General features: G+C 33.1%; 2 protein-coding genes across 5 annotated transcripts in view; one reads left to right on the top strand and one right to left on the bottom strand.

Annotated features, from left to right (window-relative positions):
* Positions 1-1161: 1161 nt before the first annotated feature.
* LOC120352682 (migration and invasion enhancer 1-like) lies at positions 1162-8613 on the top strand. 2 transcript variants are annotated; one of them, XM_039434392.1, is made up of 3 exons: positions 1162-1337; positions 7636-7733; positions 8334-8613. In XM_039434392.1, the coding sequence occupies exons 1-3, from the start codon at positions 1312-1314 to the stop codon at positions 8495-8497; spliced, it is 288 nt and encodes a 95-aa protein (XP_039290326.1). In that variant the 5' UTR covers positions 1162-1311; the 3' UTR covers positions 8498-8613. The 2 variants fall into 2 exon arrangements, with proteins under 2 accessions (XP_039290326.1, XP_039290325.1); XM_039434391.1 differs by having other exon boundaries at positions 1162-1427.
* A 613-nt stretch (positions 8614-9226) lies between these two features.
* The window catches only part of LOC111044875 (chymotrypsin-like elastase family member 2A), a 28257-nt gene continuing 15760 nt past the window's right edge, over positions 9227-21723 (bottom strand). For all 3 annotated transcript variants that reach the window (XM_022330119.2, XM_022330120.2, XM_039434390.1), the window contains exons 6-8: positions 12742-12840; positions 10817-10983; positions 9227-9856 (exon numbers count right to left, since the gene is read on the bottom strand). In XM_022330119.2, coding sequence (XP_022185811.1) covers positions 9692-9856; positions 10817-10983; positions 12742-12840 — 431 coding nt within the window. In that variant the 3' untranslated portion in view covers positions 9227-9691. The remainder of the gene's footprint in view (positions 9857-10816; positions 10984-12741; positions 12841-21723) is intronic.

Genomic DNA, 21723 nt, shown 5'->3' with positions numbered 1-21723 from the left:
TGATTAAATTTATACCTAAAATAGTTATCGATAAGCTCTATCAACTGCCACAAGTCCCATATTTGTAAAAATTTCAGGAGCTCCGCCCCATCTATGCAAAGTTTGATTCTAGATTCCAAATTATCAGGCTTCAGATACAAATTAAACAAAAAAAAAATTGAGTGGAAAAGATTGAGCATGAAAATATCTCCAGCAAAAACCTTAAAGATGCATCTCTTATCTCTTTAAGGTCTTTGTTCACCAGCGTTATTGTCCTGTCACCAGCTGGCTCAGATCTTTGTTTATAAGTAGACTTGAGATACGCGAGAACACTAGCATCAGGTGATCAATCCTCATAACGGCAAGAAAAGTTGTGTGAGTGCGCCACACCAGATTTTATCTAAGTTTAAAACAAGAAGGCAAAGTAGTCAAAAAAATAACAAGCTAAGGCCGGTAGTAGACGGTAATATTTCTGTCATATGCAGATCATATGAAATAAGTTGTACGAAATCATATTTTCATCTTTTTTCATGTTACCGTCTAATACTATTACTATTTAATACCGGCCTAAGATGATCATATAATATGAGCTGATGTCTATAGTTCATTCTAGTCAAGTTTGCAATACCATCATAATCATAAATATAATAATTAGTCATAGAAATCAATTTAATTCACAAAAACACACCTATTCCTGCAGTGACAGAGGCTCTTCTTGCCTCTCTCTGTCATGGCTGCCCTTTGTTGGCCGTGTAACACATTGAGAGCGCTGAAAGCACACCAACAGCCGCTCTATGGTTTACTATATTTTAGCTCGTTGGTGCTCACACTTCGAGTACGCTCTTCGACAAAATTGCGAAATGGCTGCTCTCTTTACGAGAAATTTTCACTTTAAAAAAAGTGTTGCAGCAGCATGCTCAGAAACGGTCTCTCTTTGTTGTTCAAAGGATGATAAAACAAAATTGAGTAGAGAAACGTTTATACATGCTTCAATCTCAACTACTTTTTTATTTAATGACTATATTATATTGAGAAAAATCATCATTTTATTTCCGGGAATTTTTCGGGGATTCCAGTTTATAATTCCGGGTATTTGAGACTGGTTCCGGGGAAAATTTTGGGTAATTTTGTCCATTGCCATTGGCAACACTGGTGATCACCTGATCAGTGTCAGTACTCAGTACAAAATAATGTACAAATACAAAAATATTCTTGTCCTCGTATCTCGCTCGTGATGATTAAAAATATTGTTGAATGTGAAAATTAAAATAGTGATACTATTATTTTTCAAAATTCACTGCGATTAATTTGTGATAAAAATAATTTTGAAACATGGTTAATGTAGACGTTGAATTTTGGTTAGTAGCATATAAATAATTATTTAACCTTAAGAGTAAAAATACCGGTACCTTCAACAGCATGTACAACTTACCATCTGCTAATTTTTGGTAATTATTTATAACGGACACATCAGGTATTTTTCACTTTTTTCAATTTTAAAAAATATTCTGTGACAACTGTCAGTTCACTGTTTAACACTCAAAACTCCAATGCAAAAGGAGAAGTTAATCTTACCAAACCCATCTAAACCAAATCTTACTATAGTAAGATCCACGTTATAATGACAGTGGATTAAGATGGGAGAACAGCGTTGCCGATACTCTGCCTTGATTAATTATCTCTCTACATTGTCAAAAACAGATTTAGCGTCGTTGTAGAGTAAGAAAAGGATAGTACTACCTGCTTTGTCAAATAATAGACAAGGATAGCAACACCAAAGTTGATCAAATACTGTCATTATAACGTGGACCTCACTATAGTGCATAACCTACTAGTGCGTCTGTGCGTGGGGACATACAACTCACCGATGCCTCAAATAAATAGTGGATGCAATGATTGCGCTCCTCACAAACGTTATATATCCTTAACTCGAACTCAGCCAGGGAAGTCGGCCTTTTTTACACCAAATCTAGGTATGGTCACTTTTTTATCACTAGTAGGCTTATTTCACTTTTTGGCCAAATTGCACTGTTCCCTACTCATTTTACACGTTGTTACACTTGAAATATTTTATTTTAACATAAAATCTTAAACTTCCTCATCTTTGAACCCTGTGCTCTCTAAATATTTTATTCTACAACCAACACAATCCATTTTGAAATAACTTGGTTCAATAGTTTTTGACAAACTTTGTTGATCAAAATAAAAACTACAATTTTTTTTCTCTATAAAGAGCAACCATAATTACATACAGAATGGTCTTTATAATTTATAATTTAAATGTTTCCAACTTTTTATAATTTTGATCTGGCAACCACATGATTGGTCAATCAGTTTAGTAATGATATGAGAAAACATAAACATAACCATACATAACCTTGATGAGTGAAGTGCGTTTTAGAATTTATATTAATATAATTTTTGAAATGCAAAAAAATTCCAAGTAAAACAAAATATCATCACATAATCAAATTCATAAGTATTATAAGGAATAGAATAATTATATCTTTTTAAATTCCTGATGCGTCCTTTGTAAACTAGTACAGGTTATTTTCTTTAAATAATTAAAAAATATCATTTTTCGGTACCAGTTTTACAACGGATCCATCAGGTATTTAAAAAGAAGATCTTACTCTATTCCTTAAAAAACTTATGTATTTGATTATGTGATGATATTTTGTTTAACTTGGTACAACAATTTTCTCTTTGCATTTCAAATATATTGATATAAATTCTAAAATTAATGTTCTTCACTCATCAAGGTTATGTATGGTTTTGTTTATGTTTCCAGGATGTTTTTTTCTCATATATCATCACTAAACTGATTGGACAATCATGTGGTTGCCTAGATCAAAATTATAAAAATATAAACTTCACTTGAATGGGCTACTTCTATAAATTAATAAAACAATATTGAAACTTGAAGTACCCTTTATTATTTGAAATATTACAACTAATATTATTTTAAATGTAAAGTTGTAATATTTTAAATAATTAAGGGTACTTCAAGTTTCAATATTGTTTTATAAATGTAGGAAAATTCAAATTATAAATTTTATGCAGTAAGACCATTCTGTATGTAATTATGGTTGCTCTTTATGAAGAAAAATAAATTTTTATTCATATTTTAATCAACAAAGTTTGTTTAAAACTTCTGAACCAAGTTATTTCAGAATGAATTGTGTTGGTTGTAGAGTAAAATATTTAGAGAGCACGAGGTTCAAAGATGAGGCAGTTTAAGATTTAATGTTAAAAAAAATATTTTTAAAGGTGTAAAGCTTTTGTTTACACCAAAGTTATTAACAAAGTGTTAAGAACTTAATTCTCATAGATTCCATTAGGTTGAACGGAACTTGACAAACACATATTTTCATCATGTGTATGATGAGATATGCTCATTCTAATAAGGATTCTATAAGGATTTAGTTATTAACAAAATGTTAAGAACTTAATTCTCATAGATTCCATTAGGTTGAACGGAACTTGACAAACACATAATGTTCATCATGTGTATGATAAGATATGCTCATTCTAATAAGGATTCTATAAGGATTTAGTTATTAACATTTTGTTATTAACTTTGGTGTAAACTCAGCTTAACAACGTGTAAAATTTGTGGGGAACAGTGCAATTTGGCCAAAAAGTGAAATAAGCCTACTAGTGATAAAAAAGTGACCATACCTAGATTTGGTGTGAAAAAGTCCGAATTCCCTGGCTACCTGGCTGAGTTCCAGTTTAAGAGAAGATTGTGAGGAGAGCAATCAGCCCATCCACTATTTATTTGAGGCGCCGGAAGTGTTTAAAAAAATAGTGAAAAATGCCTGATGTGTCCGTTATAAATAATTACCCATTTTCTTCTGTTACATTTGCAACTTTAAAAAAAAGGAATAAGTGAGGAGGAGACCGGGTCCCTGGGCTTGACAGGCGGCGGCCTTACATGAATACCCTGATTCTTCTGACTAAATGACTCATTTCATGTGTTGAGATTAGTAGTTGGTACAACAATGAGAAATTATTGGTGGAAATTTTAAATTTTGTTTACAAATGCAGAAGTGAGTATGGTGGGCGCTATATTGTGAATTGGTGGTTCTTAAAGACTGGAGTGATAATAAGGGAGTTAGAACATTGATTAACAAGTGCATGGATTGGGGAATTTTGAAAGAAGAAGTAGAAGGTTTTAACTGTGATAATGATTTTTTTAAAGTTTTGTAAAAGTATTGATGGCTACAAATTAATTAGTATTAATGGACTTGCACGCACAAAGTTGTAGTCTGGAAACAAAAAAGAAAAGATGCAATTATTTGGTAAGTTTGTGAACAGAAACTCTTTTGAAAACTCAAATCTTCCATTGTGGAAGATTTTTGGTTTAGTCCATTTATGAAGCAGCTGATAAGTGAAGAATTGAAACTTGCTACAATTTTGCCAAACTAAAAGCTATAGTCCGGGCGCAAATGTCATTCCGTGGTCATTTTTGAGTAACAGCCGTGGAAGATGTCTCAATTTCTTCGTTAGGTCTAGCATAATAAGGATCGTGATGATGATAAGTCGAAATCACAGGCAACAAACACCTCGGAAACAAGATGGCCGCCAAAATTTTCAGGGTTTTGCTATATAGCTTGTATTTCAATAACCGTTCAAGATATTCAACCGTTTTTTAGACGAAAATATTTTTTAAATCTTCCTTTACAATTTTTGTTTTGTAAAATTTTCCTCTAAAACGCACATTTTTTTAGTTATAACCTTCAAAAGCAAAAAAAAAACGTCTTTTCTAAATTTGTTCAAATTTCATTCCATTATAAAAAACTTTGAAACGATATATCTTCATGCACTGTAAGTCAAAAAATGAGTTCTCCAACGCCCTCCAAAGAAAACTCTGCATGATTTCTGGTGCGTTTTTCCATAAGCATGATGTAACAAGCTAGAACTATAAAATCGATTTTTTCATGACTACTTTAAGATAGAGACTTGCAAATGGTCTCAATCTCTTCGTTACAACAAGACGAATAAGAATATTGGTGACGGAAACAACGAAAATAGTCGACATCATTGAAAAATACAAGATGGCGGTCATTATTGACAGAAATTTTTATATCGCTTGTTATTCAGTTATTGTGAGAGATATCGGATTGGTTTTACCACCAAAGTGTTTGGAATTAACCAAACAATGATGTTCGAGAGAATCATCTCATTTTGACCAAAAACTTGAAACATACATTTTTTGGGGACAATATTTCACTTTCCACTCTGTATATGTATTCGCAGAAGACAAACACTAGTATTATTGGCACAGTGTTGTAGAATATTTCCAAAGCTTCAAAATGACATCTAGTTGGAGGCTGTAAGTCCATATTTTACGGCTGGAGCGTCATCAGAAAGATAGTAAAAAGTACTGTTTGCAGCGGAAAACATGCCTTCTCCACTAAATGCCAATCCCAACAATTAGAAAACCGTGTAACGCATGACTCCTTGAAAGTACAGACTTGGGAATGGTATCAATCTCTTTATAATGTGTAGAAAGAGATTATCTATGATGCCAATCTCAAAAATGTTTGTCATCTTGTTTCCGAGATGTTTGCCTGTGATTTCGACTAATCATAATCACGATTCTTATTATGCTAGACCTAACGAAGAAATTGAGACATCTCCCATGGCTGTTACTCAAAAATGACCACGGAGTGCCTTATTCATGACATTTGCGCCTGGACTACTAATTTTATTTGACATATAATAATAATTATTGTTCATGTAATAAATTTATTAATGATTCCAATAATTGCATTTTATTTATGCAATATTGCTAGATATAAGATTCAACTCCTAACTTATATTTTTCTTTGAGAAGTAGGGTAATTGAAAAGACAATGGCTCTGTGGACTCGCTTTAAACTATCACTCAGTAGTCTAGTCAACAAAGGGTTGTAGAGGATACATGCTTTTCTTCAATTTAAATATTTAGTTTTATCTTACTTCCACAATCTCGCCAAGTGCGTAGCCTTCTAAATGACGATGAGCCTGATAGTGTACTAAATATGGCTTTTATACCAGCGCTCGCCTTTACTTGCCTTCGGATTTTTGTCGAGATAAGGCATGTGGCTAGCAGAGCATTCACAAATAATATATCTCATTCAGACACTCGTCACATTGAAGTTTGGATTGCAAGTCCAATGTGACCAAGCTCACCAGCTTGGCAAGTGTTTGGACTAAGCTAAGCATTACATAGGAGCGAAATCTTAAATTTAGCTTCAAGTGCCAACTTGGATGTTCCACACCTTTAGCAGAGGGGTTAGAGATGGATACTTTTGATATATTTTCCTTCCAACAAGTCCTAATAGAGCTGCAGAGTCAAAAATTGTAATCCAGACATTCTCTTGTCAAATGATATATATATATATATATATATATATATATATATATATATATTATATATATATATATTGCTACATTGAACCCCTAACACCACGGCTATAAAAATTGAAGCAAAGCGTGAAATAGTGAAATAATACATCAAACTGGGAATAATTCATTGTTATTCGATCATATGCTTGGTATTTAGTTTTTGATGTACCGGTATTGTTGAAGTGAGTGCTATAAGCCCTGAATGTGCTAAAATGTTGACGAAAACCTGTGTTTTCAAAACTCACACATTTAAGAACAGTATAAGCTATCGTAAGAACTATTGAAGATGGTTTCACAAAACTCTACTGGACAAAGCTTGTAGGAAATCTACATGCTTTTTGATTAATTTGCATGGTTGGTAATATCGGTGGAACGCATTGATTCAGCGTGTAAGCAAAAAATGAAACTTTTAAACCACCCTCATCCCTCAAGCACTAGGAGTAGGGATGAGTACTTTTGATATGTCCACCTTCTAACTAGTCACAACAAAGCTGCAAAGCCAAAAATTGGGTTCCAATCATTCTTTCCAAATTCCTTTGTCAATTGATCCATATTTTGTTACATTTTTTTATTTAATAGTTAAAAATGCATAAGGAAGGTCAAAAAATATGAGGCAAACATGCTTTTTTTATTGTTACACCTTGAATGGCTCGGGTATATCGTAAACCATGAGGGATATGGAAAAAGTTAGCAGATGGATCTTGTAGGAAGTTTTGCACTGAATCCCTAAACGCATAGTTTCCGAGATTATATGAAAAACCAAAAAATTGTACCTTTGAACCACCCCCATCCCCTTAGCACAGGGGGTAGCGGTGGGGACTTTTGATATGCTCACTTCATTACTACTCCGAACAGAGCTGCTGGGTCTAAAACGTCTCTTCCAAACTTTTCCCTCTATACCTATTTTGAGCATTCATTGTCTTGACTACAGATAATTTAAGATCTATGCGCCTTAATGGATAATCACTTGATGAGTCGACGCTGCTGATTGTTGTTAATTAGTTCAAAGTCGTTTCCGTACTGTTTGGAACTCACCTAAAGGTGCAATTCCTTAGCGACGGATTCTCTAGCCGCGCGTTGTATTGACGGCTTTAGTCTATTACTGCATAGTCTATAAATATATTGGTATTGATATACATAGCAACTAATAGCAGCCGCGCGGCTAGAATCGTAGAGTCGTTGAATTGATCCTTTAATTTTAATTGCACTTTTATTTTGTATTATTGAATTGACATTTAGTTTCATTCATTTCTTCTTTCAGCGGCACTTGTGGACATATTAATAACTTTAATGATATGAAAGAAGTTGTCTTGGAAAGGGTCCCCGAAGCAAAAGTTTCTGGTAGAGAAGGAAGACAAGGTACGTTTCAGGTAGTTATTGACGCTAGATTAATTTCTTTTCTAAATGAAAATTGTAAATACGAAAACTGGGCATTTGATGAAATCGTTTTACTCAAGTTGTAACAATAAAGTGAAGTTTGAAAACTCTTTCTAACGAAAATTGAAAGAATGTTCCAAGAATAATCATGGCATCGAAAGACGTCTCTCTGAATAATATTATGAATGAATAAATATTGTTGGATGTATGGTATTTTATGTAAGCTATTCTTTTAAATGCTTTGTGTTTTTAATTTTGTGAAATTTTACAGATTTTTTTTATGTATTGATTGAATTGGTAAAGAAGTGAACAGTACCTATATTTTTTTGCAGTAGTTATAAGTTAATGCCCACATCTATAAATTCGGTTTGCTAAATTTATTTTGTGCGTTGTTTGAAAATAATAAATTCGTTTACTGAGTTACCCCTGATATAGTAATCCCATCTTAAAAAATAGTTGCAAATACAATTTTTGGGAATTTATTATTTGTGCTTTCTACTGACAACCTCGATTCTTACGTTAAATATTATAATCTCTGTTTATTCCTCTTTAGTACATTCTTTCTCCCTTCTTATTCTGCAGGCTCCTTTGAGGTTGAAGTGAATAAAATACAAATCTATTCAAAGTTGAAAACGATGGCGTTTCCTGACTTTGATGAAGTTGCTGATATTGTTGAAGATGTGGCCAATGGCGGAAAAGTCAGACAAGCTATCAGACAGCAGCCAATATCTTGTTGTATCCAGTAAATTCATCATTATAATTTGTTTTTACAATATTCAATTCATATGGTGCTCCATTGGTGGTGTGGAATCTCACCTTAAAATTTGAATTTAATAAAAAATCGACTAAATTTGAATCAGTAGAAAAATAGTAGTTCTTCGATCATTATGACTTTCAGTATTAGTCAATCGCTTGTATTGTATAAAATTTAAATCTACTATCAAGATTAAGATAAAATATTGATTTAATAAAATAATTATGTACCACCTAATGTTTCATGTTTGTTTCATTCCGTATTATACCATTTTCTAAAATATATTTGAACTCTAATAAATTGTATTTCGAGGGACCAAGAGAAAATCCGTTGTATCTGGGTTTTCTTGATAATGCAATAGTGGGGTTACTTTTACATTCGGGGTTTTGTAAAGAATAGTACATCCAGCAAGAACGAGAGACTCATTTTTGGGGTACCTATGCATTCTATTGACCCAAATAAGCATGACATAGAATTCAAGTGAGAAACATTTTTGGGTAGCTCGATTGCCCTTTACGGGTTGCTCAATTGCCCTTTTGGGTTGCCCTTAACCTTTTTTAAAAATAAATAAATAATTATCTCACATTATAAATAGGCCAACCTAAACTTAATTTCTAGCAATACGTTTTTTATTGAAAGTTTGGGAAGAGACTGATTTCCACCAATTTCATATCCGAGAATATGTGCAGTTGTCTCTTCAAGATTTTTTTTTATGGATTTGATCTTTAGGATACATACATCTTCATTCATTGATTGGATTTTGCTTCCAAATATAATATCAAGGTTTGTGTGGCTCAAGTAGTATCTTCTAGTATAAAGATAATGTAATGTGAGAAAGCAAAAGGGACTGATCAAATATTTTTTTTATATCCATTCAGTAAAGTCCGATATAATAATCATATCTCACACACACACACTTTGTTATTTGTAATGTAACCTACTATTTACATGGAGAATAATCAATAATTGAAAATAAAATATAATAGTTAGCCTACCAGTTCTGGAACTATTGAATCAATTCTAAGGTAACAGTTGAACAGTGATTTCATTTTTCATTATTCTAGATAATTTTCTTTTCACAAAATTTTTGATCTTTGATGAATTCTAAAATCTTTCTGATGAGATCTTTATCAAAGAAACTTTTTCTCTATGTGTCGAATTTTACTTCTTTTCCTTTGTTTAAATTCTATTGGTGTTGTATTTTTCCATTAATCCAGGGTAAATAGAATGATAATCGAGTATAAACGTCCGGATAACCAGGTTTAGCGCATCCTGATCCAAAAGAGGTAATGCCCAACAGGTACCATCTTCCGTCTTTCTGGCTACATTGGAGTGGTCCTCCTGAATCACCCTGCAACATTGAAATGAGAAATTGTACAATCTATATTCCTATCATAAACAATCTAAATCATTTATACTAGGATGGACATGCTCATTTCTGGGTAATTCTCAGCTTGTGATAATCTCATGACATTTCGATTTTTGTTGAGATTTCAATTTATAATCACAGATTTGATTTTGATTTTTTTACATCGATTTGTTGAGCTTTTGATACTAATCACATGCAAAAAATTATTTTTGTTAGCAATTCACAATACTATAATGATAGATTAGGTACACATGATTCACTTCTTACATCCAAACTCCTCATAAAATAACAATTTCAAGAAAACATAAACTACGAAGTGATTAAGAGTAGGCAAATAGCAATCTTTGCGGTTTATAATAGGAAAAAACTTCCATTTCAAATAAAATGGAAAAATAAAACTATAATTAGGCCCACTGCTACCTGCAAGAATATTTCTAATCTTGAAATGTCTATTAAGGAATACTAATAAATGTATTCAAAACAAAAGAAAAATTATTAAGTATCCTACCCTTCCACGGTATTTAGATGAAACTTCTTCTATATACCGTACTACCCTTCATTTTATTGAAACTAGCAAAAAGGAAGAAAGGGAAAAGAATGAAATCTGACGAGACATGTTTAAGTTGAACATTAGAACACTTATGTATATTTAATTTATTATTTCATCTATATATTATCAATATATATTTTAATTATTAACTGAACTGGGCCTGAAAAAGCATAAGCACATTTATATTTATTGAAACTAGTTGTGTTGCAATAAAATGAAGTATACTTGATCATTTTTTTTGGGTTTTTGAATAATCAGTATCCCTAAAAACGAGTGAATATTAAAATATATCTATATTTCTATTGCAATTCAACTATCAGTATATCAGCTATAGGCTATTTTTTTATTCTGCAGTGAAATCCTAAAAATGACGAGATGCTTGAATGACTTACTATGCAAGCACCGGTGGATCCATCAAGTTTGCCAGCACACAGGTGGCTGTCCTGGATGGGCACTGAGGGCCCGTATTTCGCTTTGCACAGCTCATTATCGTGCACGGGGATCCTCACCTGCCTCAAAATGCCAGACAGCTTTCCAGTTTGAGTTGTACGTCCCCAACCTCAACACAACAATTTTACTACTTTGAGGAGAGGACAATATATTATAATATTGATAACTCTACCTATGTCTTTAAAATAACAGTTCAAATTGAAAAATCATTGATATTAATAAAGAAAGAAATCAGATATAATTGACCGAGCGAAGTGAGGTCTAAGATTCAAGTCGACGGTTTTGCATTTCTCTTTATGTTTATATGTTCCGCATTTACGGCGAAACGCAGCAATAGATTTTCATGAAATTTGACAGGTATGCTCCTTTTTAAATTGCGCGTCGACATATATACAAGGTTTTTGTAAATTTTGAATTTCAAGGATAATATAAAAGGAAAAGGAGGATTAGAGTAAAAATCAGACTATAGAATTATTAATCATAAATCAGCTGTCGAGTGGATTATACATTGCATGCCATGACGCATACAATTCAATATCTCAATGTAACTTGGTAAAAAATCAGCTGCTGTGTTGACTATTAATTGCATGCCTCATTGAATGCAATTTTTATTCACTATCAAATGAACTATTGATTGCATGCAATTAATAACTAAAATAACATATAGTATTGTCTCTCAACCTTTCTCTGCTTTGAACTCGGGCTGACCTGTTGCCAGTATGTCTTGAAGGAGATAAGCTTTTGATATTTGCATTTTTGATACACCAACCCCAACATGCAGCCATTAGCCGTTTTCACACCGATATCTCGCCGACACGACATACAGACAGGATTTACTCTGATGGACAGTATAAGAGGAGGCTGTGGTTTATAACTGCGCGAGGTCTACTGTTCACAGAACTAATAGTCTATTATAATTCGATAACTCTATGTCGTCAAAATAATATTTCAAATTTTAAAAATCATTGATATTGAAGAAAGAAATTAGATTAAAATTAAGATCAGAAAATTATTTTTGGAATGGAAGGAAATCATATGTCAAGCGATTTCAAAGACCAACTGTACAAAAGATCCGCCCAGCACCTGAGAAACATCCTTGAGAGGTGAAATGGTAGGATCTTACACAATCGAGAATTGTATTGAACTATCTAAAAAAAAATTCCACATCACCAAGTCTGTATACTCATTTTTTATTTGAAATACTCTTATTTAAGAGAAAGCTTGCACGCTCTTTGAGAAACATATTGCCTAATGTGAAAATAAACAACAACAGAGAACAACTCACATTATAGGCCCACAAATGAACGAGTACCTATTCACTTTCTTGGTAAGGGCTTCTGGTATTTACTGCAAATTGATAATCAAACTGAATGATTCCACTTGAAAATTAAGAATTGAGAAATTATAGGAATTCCACTTGATTATTGAAAATCGGAATATGTTGTGAGAAGTAAAATAATGTTAAAAAGGGTACCTAGTATGAAATTACTATAATATTTACACTTCATAAAATATTTGATAAGAGCATTATCCAAAAAGAATGGCATAAAGTATAGGTAGCCTACAAGTTATTGATTAGCTTGAAACCTTTAAATCTTACTAGAATTGGCATCCATTTCCTTAATGAAAATTTTATCGAGCAAGATTCCTGTAATCAAACTACTAGTGAGCCAATGTTCCAAGATTTTGATTGCTATCTTTTTCTATTGTGTTGTTTTTATATTGACGAAGCCTATTGCATGTTTGTAACTTAGACCAGGATTGTATAATACTATGTTTAATGGCTAATAAAAATTCTTTCAGTATTTTGAGTTTGAAAGTTGATATTACGGTACTGATTTTATATGTGGCAGAGATTGTCTCATACCTGTAGCAATGCAGCGTCTAGGCAAGTTGTTCTCAGCTTTGTCGAGACAGACGGCTCGAATCATACGACCCGATACGGGTCTGGAAAGTTTCAGCAGTGCTAAAATATTAATAATAATTAGAAAATTAATTATCAAAATTATTTTGAACACGTCTACAAAAAATTATATTAACATAAACTCATATTTGACAATAAATTATTGATTCCCAACTATATTTTTATCATTATTAATATTATTATTATCATCATCATTATTAAGGAACACCTACTATAGTAGGCCTGAAATTTATTAGCAGAAATTCTACCGAATCTATTATGTTTTGTTGCTAAATTTTACGAACCCCGGTACCTATTTTAAAAAGTAATATTGATTACACACACACACACACACACATATATATATACATATATATATATATATATATATATATATAATATATATATATATATATATATATTAAATAAACTAATCTTTGTCGTGGTTGAGACACTTTGAAGCTCCTCCTCAGGAGTGAAATACATACTCCATCTCTCATCACAAAAAATCTGGTGTGGTACACTCACACAACTTTTCTTGCTCATTTGAACTATAAGCCTCATTCTTAAACGAGAATGATTTAGGGGGAATAACATAATGACGATTGGCGGCAACATATTTGAAACTACGATCAGACTTCTGTATATGTGTATAATTGTTTTCAGAGTACTTTTTCCTTTGTGTAAATTATTGTGAAATTTGATATTTTTTAAAAGTCGTCAAAACAGCTGTTCTACAGATGAAATATCACGACTATATTGTGTTCTTTTTATGAACTGCTCTACCTACCTACCTCATGCACGAGAAGGAGGCTACAAAGTCCATTTCTCAAGGATGGGGTGGACCCCCCATTAGTTTCCCAGAAAGGAGACTCATTCCAGTTAATAGAGCCGATAAATAACTATACAGGGTATGAATTTGAAAAAAATCGGTCAAGTCATTTTTGAGAAAATCGTGAAGCTATCCATGGTATGAATTTGAAGAAAATCATTAGAGCCGTTTTCGAGAAAACCGTGAAAAACATGGTTTTTTAGTGATTATCCGCCATTTTTCTCAATAATATTACGGAGCTCCTGAAATTTTTCCAAAAATGAGACTCATGTCAGTTGATAGGGCTTATGAATATAACTATACATGGTAGGAATTTGAAGAAAATCGTTAGAGCCGTTTTTGAGAAGACCGTGAAAAACATGATTTTTTAGTGATTTCCGCAATTTTTCTCAATAATATTACGGAGCTCCTGGAATTTTCCCAGAAATGAGACTCAGTTGATAGGGCTTATCCATGGTATAAATTTGAATAAAATCGTTAGAGCCGTTTTCGAGAAAACCGTGAAAAACATGGTTTTTTAGTAATTATCCGCCATTTTTTCCGCCATCTTGAATTGAATTTTATTGAATTTCTTATTGTCGGATCCTCATGGTATAAGGACCTTAAGTTTTAAATTTCAAGTCAATCGGTTAATTAGGAATGGAGTTATCGTGTTCACAGACATACACACACACAGACCAACACCCAAAAATCATGTTTTTGGACTCAGGGGACCTTGAAACGTATAGAAAACTTGAAATTAGGGTACCTTAATTTTTTTTGGAAAGCAATACTTCCCTTACCTATGGTAATAGGGCAAGGAAAGTAAAAAGTAAGTTTTTTTTTAAATATTTACAAAAATACACAGTGTCACAGCCTACTATAGATAGAAGGCCGGAACATGTTCAATATGGCAACGTATGGTTCAGGCCGACTTTGCTTTATTTTGATATGCATAGATTCATTACACCATTAGAAAAATTGTATTTTGTAGAATCATTTTTATTATTGTATATTGTGAAATCATTTGCATTTGTTAGTAGGGATAGTAATTATTTGATTTATCATAATATGTTAATAATGTGATTATAAACCACAGAGATATGTAAAGATAGATTAAACTATTGCTATTGGATATCAATTCTTCTGTGATTTTTTGTATACTATTATGCCTAGATATAATTGAGTTAATGGACAAAGTTGAATGAACTATCATTATTCCAGCAATTTATTCAATCAATAACCTATTAATTCATTATTAATATGAATTATCACTTCTCTTTATAAGGCTACTTTGAAATTATTAAAACATAATATAAATCTTCAATACCGTTCTCTTTGTATTTTTTTCTTTCAAAACACGACTAGTTCCAACTCATCTAAAGCCATTTTTCCTAAATAAAAAAAGATGAGTTGAAACAAGTCTTGTTTTGAAAGAAAAAAGAATAATAAAGGGTAGGGTACTTGATGATGTGTTTTAATATAAATTGATGGATATTATTACGAACAAAAACTAAATGGTAGTACAATATATTCCCTTTGATAGATATTATTGAACTATCGATTATCATTACGGTGTATAACTTTTTCTAGTTTCTCTTTATAGATCGCCCTCAGGAAACCCTGCTCTTTTCTTACAGGGTCTTGATGAGGTTTTACATTTGTTCAGTAGACCCAGGTGGAAAAATTATCGCATTGTACTGGGAGGTGACCTTAATGCTGAGTTTAATGTACTACAAGATAAGGCAACAGTTCATGAGTTGAAAAATCTATTAAGGCAGTTCAACTTTTATTGCACAAATTTAAGGCCCACTAGGGGATCTGCTTTTGCCTTGACAATATATTTACCAACATAGGCACACAATATATCTACACAGATGTAAAAGCATTCCATTTTTCTGACCATGATTGTGTTTTTCTGAGCCTATTGAATTTGGCCCAAGGGGATGGCGGTGTCAGGACAAAGATGGTTTCTACTAGACCTGTAACTGTTGAGAAGATGCAAAATTTTAGATCTGCACTATCAAATATAGATTGGGTAGCCAAATTGTCAAACCAAGTGGGTGGTGAAGCTATTTTTAACCGTTTTATGGGAATATTTTTGTATTATTTTGATTTGTGCATACCACAGAAAATTGTTAGAGTCACAACTAACTCTCCTGAAGCCAAAGTGAGGAGGAAACCTTCCACCTGGTATACACCTCAGTGTTATGCCTAGATATAATGAGCTATTATGATACACCTCAGTTGTATCATCACTTATATATAAGAGACAGGACAAACTTATCTAGATTAGCGTATTGTAATGCTAGGACTCTAGGACTGAGTATAAGAATGCTATAAATACAGCCAAGAAACAGTACAACTCAACTCAGATTGAGCTCTCCAGTAATAAATGTAAATCAGCCTGGAAAATGATCAATCAAGTTAAAAAAGAGAGTCGTAATGTTAGTATGGGTATTCCTCCAGATGCTTCTAATGAACTATTTGTAAAATCAGTTGAAGAAGTGCATGATAAAATTGCTCAGCCAATCACTACTGCTGCCCAACTTATTGAAAGTTGCACTACAGCAAGAAGGCCTGCCTTCGGTTTTTCTGAAGTAACTCCTAACATTATATTAGATATAGTTAATAGCTTTAAGTCATCTGACAGTGTAGACATCTACAATTTATCCAGCAATATAATTAAAAAGGTCATAGACTGCATTGTTGAACCTCTAACTTACTGCATCAATAGTTGTATAACGGAAGGAGTGTTTCCATCTATACTCAAATTATCAAGAGTAGGTAGTACCAGTTTATAAAAAGGGACCAAAAGATTGTCCATCTAGTTTTCGCCCCATATCATTAGTTCCTATATTTTCAAAGATCTTTGAGTCAGTAATAAAAATCCAGATCTCAAATTACCTAAGTGAACAGCACATTTTAAGTGAAGCTCAGTTTGGTTTAATAAAAGGTAGATCTACCGCATCTGCAATAGATGCCCTGATTAAAAAAGTGTTGGATGCTTTTGAAACAGGTCAATTTGCTCAGGCTACCTTTTGTGACCTCAGCAAGGCATTCGATTGTGTTGACCACACAATCCTGCTGAATAAACTTGGTCTCTACGGTATGAACAGTGTAAGCCTCATGTTAATTGGGTCATACTTATTTGACCGTGAGCAAATAGTCTATGTAGGTCATACTAAATCTAAGGTAAAATGATCAAGTTTGGTGTTCCTCAGGGCTCTATTCTTGGACCTGTACTGTTCACCCTGATGATAAATGATCTTCCATTATCAGTGACATCTCAGTCAATGCTTTACGCAGATGATACCACTTTTTTCAATTCAGACTCAGATTTTCAAAAACTCGCTTTTACGATGGAACATACTTTAAACCAAGCAAGCATATGGTTCAGGGCAAATGGTTTCCTATTGAATGATAATAAGACTCAACAAATGATTTTTAGCTTAAGAGAGATTCCAACAGATAATAGTGTAAATAATGTCAAGTTTCTAGGTATATATATTGACGAAAAATTAATATGGAAGCCACATATTGAGTATGTAAATAGTAAATTGTCTAGGGTTATTTATTTGTTGAAGCAATTAAAAAATTATGTACCTGATAGCTATGTAAGGTCAGCCTATTTTGCATTTTTTCAAAGTATTCTTTTATATGGCGTGTTGTTTTGGGGTAATTGTAGCCATGTTAGCAGTGTACTTTTACTTCAGAAAAAAGCCATCAGGATATTAGGAGATGCGCGTAATAGTACTGAGCATTGTAGACCTTTGTTTATTAAGTTGAGAATCTTGACAATCATAAATCTTTATATATATATATATATATATATATATATATATATACACTGCTCTAATACATGTAAAAACAAAGGTAGAGAAAATTCCAAGACATACCATACATTCTTATGCAACAAGAAAAAAGAATAGACTGAATATACCATTCCAAAGGCTTTCAAAGTCAATGAATAGCTACAATATTATTGGTCTGAAACTGTACAATAAGTTACTTCTAAGCTTAATAAATGAGTCTACAGATAGATTTAAAATGAAACTTTTCAACTGGTTAGTGAAAACACCAATGTATTCTATACAAGAGTTCTTGGATTCCGATATGATTATTGATGTTTGATTCCTTGATTGCTTAAAGCTTTACTTTCTTGTTTTAACATTTTAACAGGGCCTTGTTTGTACTGTCAGGCCCGGCCCCAGGGGTGGGCGGACCGGGCGGCCGCACAGGGCGGCAGGTTTTGGGGCGGCAAATTTAAAGGAACGGAAAATTTTAAAATACAAATAAATAATAAATTCATAATTTCAAATGTGAATGGTAAAATTATATAAGAAGTTTTTCAACCTCGAGCTAATGAAGACTTTTCTAAGATCAACAATGTCCCAGGAACGTCTGAGTGGTCTAGCGAACATAAAATAGTTCAGTCCCCAGATCTTGAAGAATTGGTGAAGGAATTGCAAAGATCAGACGAGTTCTACTTAATTAAACAGGTGTGTTAAACAAACTTGTAGAAATTGTAGTTCTAATTACTTAGCAAGTCCTAATACTATGTTGCAGTGTACGTCTTAAGGCTGTGCAAAGGCTAAAAATAAACTTTCTTGTACTGGTGATATTTTTCAAAGTTTTCCGATTTGTACCGGTATATATCAAAATGAAAAAAGTTTTCTTAGGAAAACATTCTCTTCCAATCATTACTTTTTGAGATATGAACGCCTAAAGTTTAAATTTTTGGGACAGGACATTTCAAATTCGGTAAGAGATAAATTTTTCATGGTATTGTTGATTGAATAAAACAAGAAAATTTTGAAACATTTTCTGAAAATATTAATTTTTTGAAAAAGTTATTCAATTCACAAAAAAAACTCAACACTATTTTTGGTCATTTTTAGTAAATTGAAAAACTTGCTCAAAAATTGATATTTTCGGAAAATTTTTGTTTTATTAAATCAAAAATACCATGAAGAATTTATCCTTTGAATTTTATGGATTCATCTCGTACCGAATTTGAAATGTTCTGTCCCAAAATTTTAAACTTTAGGCGATCATATCTCAGAAAGTAATGATTGAAAAAAGAAAACTTTTTCATTTTGATAGCTTGATCTTTAAGCGATCCTTGATCGTGTCCTCGCGCGCCTCTCCACTAGGAAATACTGAAATGAAGTGCAACTAACGGTTGATTCTCATAGAACATGATCTCATGAGCTTATATCATTGTGCGAAATATCACTGTGAGGACAATATAGATGGTGATGATGGTTGAAGCTAAAAATGCCCAGAGGGATTTTGAATTTTACATCTAGATTGTAATCGGGATATGTTGTTGATCAAATACTAAATATAATCAAAATTGATTTTTTTCCTTAAAATATCACTCATATTTGAAAAATCATAGCTCAGTACTCATTGGAGATAGAGAGTTCCGAATGATCTCATTTCATTCAGAATTTTATTATCTTAAAAAAGGCAAGAGCAAATTTTTCTGTCCGATCACTGATTTTGCCGGAAATAGCTGAAAACTGGAAAATGAACCTAAAATACGAACTTTTTGGGCCACTCTGTATTAGCACAAGAGAATTTTACATGAAGAATTTGGTTCTGAACCTCTCTCATGTATCCAAATAAAATATTAAAAAATCAGAACTACGATATAAATTGCAAGCAAACCCCCATTTTTATGTCTATATTGACTGGACTTTACTGTTCCCCAATATTTATAATTGTCAAATATTTGTTTAAATGTCAATAACTAGTGTTAAACATAATTTTTTAAAGTTTACTGAGACTCTGTGGTGTCGCATCACAGCGGAGACACAATAGTAACGCTGGTTACACACTGGGCGGTTTCTGCCGCGGCGGCGAAACTGCCGTCGCAGCCTCGAAAAAAAGTCAAGCTTACACATTCAGCGGAAAAAATACCGCCAAACAAGCGGCAAAATATGATCAGTATGATCGTATGATCAGTAGCCAAAATAATTGTTGTAGTTCTTCATCGCAAATGTGTTGTGACTTCACTGTTTCATGAGTGTTCAGTTAATTGTATTTTGCACATTTTCCAAAAGTATATATTATTAAGTGTTTAACTTAAAATGGAAAGGCAACAACTTTTACCACGTTTGTTGTGCCGTCGAAGGAAAAGAAGACAGCAGAGAAATCGCCTTGCTTGGATTCATTGAAATGAACGTTTTTATTAAATCGACAGCGATATACAAATATTACAGTTTTTTTCTTGTCATCCAGAGTTTCAAAATCCCCCTAATCTCCATACACACTTCCTTCCACGCATTCCTTGTTGCATCTCGATCCTTGAATATGTCGAGGGTTTTGTCCCACAAAACTGGCCTCTGTTCTACAAATGATATTAACAACTCATTGTCTATTAACTTACTCATTTTCTCACACTCGTCAACCACATACACTTAAAACAATAAATAAATGTTATAAACAACTTACAAACTTTACAACAAGACACAAATTAAAAGGCTGATTTTCAAAGATCTCTGACTTGGAGCAACTGGGAAAGACGACTGATCAGCGGCGACGGTAGACAACCGCCAAATATGTTAACGCCCATTTGGTCACGTACGCCACTGCGTAGACAAGAGCAGCAAAACACCGCCAGCCGCAGTGGCAGTGGACGGCTGCACAGCTGCCGCCAACGGCAATATAGCCGCGCGGCGTTTCTGCCGCCCAGTGTGTAAGCTTCCATTCAAGTTCATAGACTACTGCTCGAACGGCGGCGACGGCGAAATTACCGCCCCGGCAGAAACCGCCTAATGTGTAACCGGCGTTAGGCGATCGCTCAAGGAGGGGTGGAACCCGGGATTAACAATTAAAGACGGGATACTTGCGGGGGGGCGGCAAAGTCCCCAGGGCCGTGCCTGTGTACTGTTGTTTGTATAGTGATGAATATTTGAATTCTTCTGGGCTTACTTTAGATGTAGTTATGTTTATGTGTTTATATATGTATATCGTATATACTTTCAATTACATTAACTTATAACCTTCTGACTTGCATAATGTTAGTATAGTTTTGACTTTGTCTATTGCCAATGTTGCTTAATGTCAATAAAAATGTATTTATTTATTTTATAGTTAGTTATAGATGCACATAAAGCGAATGCATTAAATTCAGAAGTTTCTTAAAAAGAAGACAATATTCGACTTCCATATTTTTATTTTACATTTAGAAGGTACTATTCAATACTTTCATCTATCAATGAATACATTTGATCATTAAAATTGCTCGTAGGAAATACTGACACAGAAAGTAAGTACTGTGAAGTATATTGCCAAGCTAGGCATTATACTTGAAACTCCTAGAGCTAAAGTTAAAATTAGTCTATTAGTTAATATTATATATTTTTTTACTATCATTGAATTGATTTTCTCAGTATTGGTATTTGATAAAGGGCATAAAACTGGTAGTTAATCGGGAGTCTACCAAAGTGAATTCACTTTTCTCGGCCTGATGCTGAGCTTGACTGCGACGTTGCCAAGTTTTGCGCTCCAGCCTTTATCTAAAGTACGTAAGCCATGACAGTGTCTAAACTACAACAATAATGTTATTATAGAGTGTTTCGTCATAACAAAAAACATCAATTTCAAATAATCTTGAACGGTATCTTTACTTTCTATGTCTATATTAATCCAGGCTGTATGGATTTTCCCTCAAAGTGACAACCACGTTTTGGTACAATGCAACCAAACATAGGATATAACTCCTATAGAACCAACATAGATGCAGCTTCAAGATTGTGATACAAACTATTTGCTTCCAGATTCCATCCAAGGCTATGCACCGAGCTTTTGGAAACTTCTGGTCTTGTGACGTTTGTAAAAATACCGATTTGGATATACTATATCAAGTTACCAAAATAAAACAAATTTCTAAGAAAAATAGTTTTTAGTATTTTTACTTTTTGAGATGAAAGCTCCAAAAGTTGAGATTTCCATTTCCTAATTGGTGGCAAATGAATTCATGAAATTCTTAAGAAATATTCACAAAGTAATCGTTTATCAAGACATACGGTATTTGATTTTTTGGAAAATCAGTTTCAGAGAAATTTATTCCAGTTCTGTCCAGCATGTACCAGCATGTCATTCTACGAGCAATGCCTTGGTGA

The sequence above is a fragment of the Nilaparvata lugens genome, chromosome 8 (assembly GCF_014356525.2).
Source record: "Nilaparvata lugens isolate BPH chromosome 8, ASM1435652v1, whole genome shotgun sequence".
In the NCBI taxonomy this organism is placed as follows: Eukaryota; Metazoa; Arthropoda; class Insecta; order Hemiptera; family Delphacidae; genus Nilaparvata; species Nilaparvata lugens.
The sequence above is the reverse complement of the archived record's forward strand: the minus strand, read 5'-3'. Positions and strand labels throughout refer to the sequence as shown.